The sequence below is a fragment of the Octodon degus genome, unplaced genomic scaffold, assembly GCF_000260255.1.
Source record: "Octodon degus isolate 3935 unplaced genomic scaffold, OctDeg1.0 scaffold00056, whole genome shotgun sequence".
In the NCBI taxonomy this organism is placed as follows: Eukaryota; Metazoa; Chordata; class Mammalia; order Rodentia; family Octodontidae; genus Octodon; species Octodon degus.
Genome location: NW_004524632.1, coordinates 7,788,305 through 7,794,304, shown reverse-complemented (window position 1 = coordinate 7,794,304; position 6,000 = coordinate 7,788,305). Strand labels below are relative to the sequence as shown.

At 48.4% G+C, this 6,000-nt stretch overlaps 1 protein-coding gene across 1 annotated transcript in view; it reads left to right on the top strand.

Annotated features, from left to right (window-relative positions):
- The window catches only part of Kpnb1 (karyopherin subunit beta 1), a 34,929-nt gene that overhangs the window by 5,648 nt on the left and 23,281 nt on the right, over nt 1-6,000 (top strand). Inside the window, exons 4-5 of the mRNA XM_004633679.3 lie at nt 4,067-4,267; nt 5,268-5,420. Of these exons, the coding sequence (XP_004633736.1) occupies nt 4,067-4,267; nt 5,268-5,420 (354 nt within the window). The remainder of the gene's footprint in view (nt 1-4,066; nt 4,268-5,267; nt 5,421-6,000) is intronic.

The following is a 6,000-nucleotide window of genomic DNA, read 5'->3' as shown; positions in this document are numbered from 1 at the left end:
ATAATAATAATTTTTAATATTTTTAATGTATTTAGTACAGAGTCTACAGGGTTTCACTACACAGATCGGACTCATAGTGATCCTCCTGTTTTTAGCCTCCCAAGTGCTGTGATTATAGGCATGTACCACCACGCCAGTCTCAATCTCAGCCTCAGCAGCCCCAGGGGCAGGGTGGGCACCTGGGGCAGGACCAGTACTGCATGTCAGGATCAAGACCAATCCCTGTAAACCCGGTCCCTGTGCTTGCCTAAGCAGACACTTTAGTCCGCTGAGCTATCTGGCCAGCCCTCAGGCAGACTCTTATTCCACTGAGCTATCTCCCTGGCCCCCCATCCAGCCTTTTTTTATTTTGTGTTTTTAGACACAGTTATGCTAAGTTGCCCAGGCTGGGCTTGAATTTGTGCTTCTCCTATCTCAGCCTCTCAGAATGTTGGGATTTCAGGGATACCCTGGCCTTTTTTCCCCCTTTCTGAGACAGGGTTTCACTGTGCAGCTTAGGCTGGCCTTGCACGCATTTTCTAGTTCAGGCTGGTCTCAACTCACAGTACTCCCTCCAACTCCCAGCCTCCTGAGTGCTGGGATTACATGTGTGCGCCACCATGCTTAGTTCTTACTTGGTCTTTTTTTTTCTTCTTCTTTCTTTTTTCTTTTTAGGGGTGGAACGGGCAGTCAAACTTAGGACCTTGCCAGGCAGACGCTGGGCCAGTGAACTGTGTCCCTGGCCCTCACTGGAACTCTTGGTGCTCATATGTCTATTCAGTTTCTATATTCTTCTATTTGTGTAGTGCTTCAGTGAGATGGATGTGATTTGAACCTTTTTTTTTTTGACACATTTCTCTTTTGTACTAGGGATCAGCGCAGAACCTCGTGCTTGCCAGGCAGACACTTATGCTGCTGAGCTGTCTCCCTGGCCTTTGACACATTTCTCTTTAACACCAAAGTTTTTTTTTTTTTTTAAACATTTATTTATTTATTGTGTGTGTATGTGTGTGTGTGGCCAGCTCAGCCCACCAGGGGGCGCGGCTGGCTGGCATGTGGTGCTGGGGGATTGAACCGCGGTCCCTGTGCTTTGCCAAGTTTGTTCCAAGTAGGTGCTTTAGACCACTGAGCCACCTCGCCAGCCCAAAATGGCAGAAGTGCTTTTTTTTTTTTTTTTTGCGCCGAATGCCTTCAAGGCATGACTGGCTGTCTTGTGTTGTGGGGATTGAACCACAGCAACCTGAGCCTGACTGCTTTGTTGAAGCAGCCACTTAAAGAACTGAGCTAAGGGGCAGGCCCCCAACACCAAAGTTTTAAAATATTATGCATTGGTATGATTGAGGCATTTTGGCTAAAAGAAAAAATGAGCATGAGCCAAGTGCAGCGATCTGTGCCTGTCATCCAGTGTGCCAGGGAAGTGGAGTCAGGGAGCTGATTGGGCTCAGGAGTTAGAGACCAGCCCAGGCATGTGAAAACTAATGTTTCTCAGTGCTCCTCCTCTCTTGGGAGTTTTTGAGACAAGGTCTCACCGTGTAGCCCTGGCTGGCCTCAGCTTATTGTGATCCTCCTGCCTCAGCCTCTGAGTGCTGGGATCACCCATGTGTGCCACTATACTTGGCTTCACCCGCAGTGGTATTAACTGAGTCTTCTACAGCACTTTAAAGGAAGGGTGAATGGCATTCAGTGCACTACACAGCTCTGCTGCAGACCATGTAGACCAAGGCACCCTGGAGGGAAGAGGGAGAATGCATGCGTGGGTATCAAGTTATGGCTGGACAGGAGGGGTAGGACCTGGGCACTGCTGCACCGTTGAGGGACTGTGGGTGATAATTTGTATGCGTGTTATATATTTCAAAAAAGCTGATAAACAGGATCGTGGATATCTGGATTACAAAGCATGATAGTGTTTGAGGAGATGCTATTGATAGGTGTGTGCCGATTTAAACTTTTCCCAAAGTATGCGTGTATCAGAACATCACTCGGGAGCTGCCACAGCCGCACACGCCTGGGATGGATTCCAGCATTCGGGTGGCCGAGGCAAGGGGCTTGCCTTGAGTTTGAGGCCGGCCAAGGCTACAGTGTGGCACCCTGTTTCTTTGTTTTGTTTTATTTTTAGAGATCATCACATGGCATCTCATACCAGTGTGGTTTTTGTGATTTAAATTTTTTTAAATTCATGGGCCAGCCAGATAGTCCAGTGGATTAAAGCGCCTGCTTAAGCAAACTTGGATCAGAGTTTAATGCCCAGTGTGCTGTGCCGGCCCCGCCCCCAGGGCACATTGAGACTGGTGGTGCACATCTGTAAACCCAGCTCTTGAGTGGCTGAAAACAGGAGGATCTGTAGTGTCCGATCTACATAGTGAGACTGTAGACCTTGTACTAAAGACATTTAAAAAAAAACAAACAACAGGCTGGGGAGATGGCTCAATGAAACAAGTGCAAGGGCCTGAGTTCAATCCCTGGTTCCACCAAAAAAAAAGAAAAAAAAGAAATTCTAAAATTTTTTATAATTTCAGACCTGCTGCCCCTTCCCCCCCAAAAAAACTTGACTTGAGCTTGAAACAGACTGGCAAATACTTGTTGAGCTGTCATTTGGTCAGTTTACTTCATTCTATCCTCTCTTGGACATGCAGTTTTTGTTCATATGCATGCTATTCCTGTTGATGGAAGAGAGTAAAGCCGTCTGAAGACAGGGATGGGTCCTGGGTAGAGCTGTGGCAGTGGGGTGGGCGGGGAGGATGACCTGCTGCTTGGGAGGGAGAGCGAGGGCCTCCCTGTTACCTTATAGCTGCAAAGCAGGAGCTGAGCGGCCTGGCCCAGTCAGCAGGCTGGCCGAGTCCTGGCAGCTCTTTGCGGCCTGTCCTGCCAGGGCCAGTTGGGTTTGAGAGCTGTGGTGGCTTGCAGTGAATTCACTGACTGAATTAGCTGATGGTGGTAATGATTAACGCCAAAGTTGTACGTGGTGGTTTGCACGTGGCTTCCTCTCTGCCTGAGCCCACCCTTTACCCCTTACGTAAGTGCCCATGTGGCTGCATTGCCAAACAGACATGACTGATGCTGAGCATGGCACGTGAACAGATGAGGATGAGGGTTCCTAGGCCTGTTGGGAGAGCGCAGGTCTCAGATTCTTGGGCACACAGAGCACAGCCTTCGGGCGGGGAACAGGGACCTGAGGAGCTTAGGCCTGGCAGGGTTAGTGACTTCATGGTGAGAGACCTGCCTAAGGAGGCCTTTCTGAAGAGCAGGTCACTGCGTGCTGGGTTATCTGTGACCGGAGAGGTTTGTTTCAGCTGTCAGTGAAAATGTGTCTTTGTGGACATAGGCAGTGACCTCATGTGAATCAGACCCACCGGAGGCCCCTCTGTAACCCTTCTTTGAAACGGGGTGGAGGCATCCTTCCTATGTAGGCCAGCAAGGAGCTTGGAAGCTGATTTTGTGGAGCTTCCCTCATTTAAAAAAATATATATATTTGGTTGTTACAGGGTCTCATTACGCAGCTCAGACTGTGATCTTCCTGTTTTCAGCCTCCCCAGCACTGGGATTACAGGCATATGCCACTACGTCTGGACTCTTGTAGCCAGCTCAGAGAGTGGGGCAGGTGGGGAGGATGGGCACCCAGGGGTGGAGCTGGCACAGTGGTGCTAGGAACAGAACCATGTGATCCTCCTGTCTCAGCCTCCCCAGTGCTGGGATTACAGGTGTGTGCCACCATGCCTGGTTTTGGTGGCAGGCATCGCATGTGGTACCAGGGATCGCACCCAGGTCCTTGTGTTTGCCAGGTAGGCACTTAGACCACAGGCTATCTCAGCCCCTCCCCTACCCCCTAACTGCTGGTTTTCTTGGTTGTGTTGAATGTGGGAGTGAGGTATGTTCTTTTAGAGAATTCCCATTGACAGAAGGAATGGTTGGTTTTGATTTTGGTTCTGGGGATGGTTGGTTGTATGGGTGATATGTTGGCTGGCTTGGGTTTTTCATTGCTTTTTTTCTTTAGATAATTCAGAGGCAGTGACATAAGGAACCTGGTTTTAGGCAAAATATACTCAATAATATTTGGTACTGACGTGTTTTACTCTTGTCTTTTTTCCAGGTTTTACAGACTTTGGGCACAGAAACTTACCGGCCTAGTTCTGCCTCGCAGTGTGTGGCTGGTATTGCTTGTGCAGAGATCCCAGTAAACCAGTGGCCAGAACTCATTCCTCAGCTGGTGGCCAATGTCACAAATCCCAACAGCACAGAGCACATGAAAGAATCCACATTGGAAGCTATTGGTTACATTTGCCAAGATATAGTAAGTGCTGGTGGGGTACATCTGATTTGTACACTTTTGATTCCTCTCATGATGAGCATAGTGTTAGGATATCAACTCATGGCTGCTGAGATAGCTAAGTGGTCTAAGCCCCTGCTTAGGCAAGTATAAGGACCTGGGTTTGATCCTGGTACCACATGCTGTGCTGGCCCTGCCCAGGCATGCTGAGCCAGCAACCGAGACCAGCTGGGGAGACTGGAAACAGGAGGATCACAATGAGTCTGAGCTGTGTAGTGAGATCCTGTACCAGATACGTTTAAAAAAAGAATATCAACTCATGAAGAAAATCAAGTTGTTTAATTTTGAGGGGGTCAAACCTAGGGCCTTGCATCCTAGGCAAGCACTTTACCACTGAGCTGTAACCACGGTACCAGGAAATTTTAAAGAGAGGATATGCTCATTCAGAACATCTCTGACCTGATCCTTTTACCAGAGTTCTAAATGTAGCTTGAATGCTGTGTGCTTTTTTCATTTACTACATGGTTTTGCCAGCCCATCCTGTGTTGGTTTTGGCCCTGGAGTCACAGCGTAGCCTTTCAGATGCGTCCCTCCTAGGATGTTTGTTGCTCTCAATGTCTGTCTCAACACAGTCTTCACAGAGCATTGGAGCCCATAGCACTTGACTTGCTCTGGACCTCAACACCTCCAGTACTGTGCCTAGGTGCTGATCCTTGGCCTGCGGCCCATTTATTTGGTACAGATGGCCTGGGAAAACCATCAGACTGCCCTCTTCCTTTACCCAGAAGGTACCCAGAATCTTAGTACCACAAGGCCAGAGATGGAGTTGGAGCTGAGTGTGCTGCAGTTGGGTTGGGACTGCCAGCCATATGGGAGATGTGTAGGTGCTTGACACTGCTGTCCCCAGATGATGTATGTGGGAAAGATCACAGGGTCATGGCGCTCTGTGGATTTTGCAGTGAGAGGATTGCTGACTAGTCATGAGCTGATTGTCATGTTCACTGCACTTCTCGGCTTGTTTTAGGAACCAGAGCAGCTACAGGATAAATCCAATGAGATTCTGACTGCCATAATCCAGGGGATGAGGAAAGAAGAGCCGAGCAATAATGTGAAGCTAGCTGCTACTAATGCACTCCTGAACTCACTGGAGTTCACCAAAGCCAACTTCGACAAAGAGGTGGGTTTCTTCTGTTACATCACATGGCTCAGAGGTTGTGGAATGAGTGTTCAGTGAAAGTAGTGTTTAAAAAAAAAAAAAAAAGAAAGTGGTGTTTTGGAGTTGCGTAGAAGTATTCCTCTCTAGAGACTGGCCGTGGTGATGCACCTGTAATCCCAGCTCTTGGGAGGTTGTAGACAGGTAGATCACTATGAGTCCGATCTGGTAGTGAGACCCTGAACACCTTGTAGACCCTTCCATAAAAACAAATGCACACAAAAATAAAAGTATTTGTCTGTTACAATTGACATTTCTGTAGTATGTCAGGGTTTACTAGAGAAACAAGTATAACACAAGATGTACAGAGATACAAGAAATCACAAGATTGGCTTATGCTGGTCAGCCAGAGTCAGATGAGGAAGCATGTGGAGGGCACCTGCACACTGGAGGCCGAAGGACTCAGTCCAAGGTCTGGAGCTCACTGCTGTGTTCCGTGCAAGTCCGTATCAGGAGGCCAGTGGGTCTGAGACAAAAGGCTGATGAGTCTACATCTGGAGTCTGGAGGGTCCAAGGTGGAGGCTGAAGTGTCTGCATGGGAAGC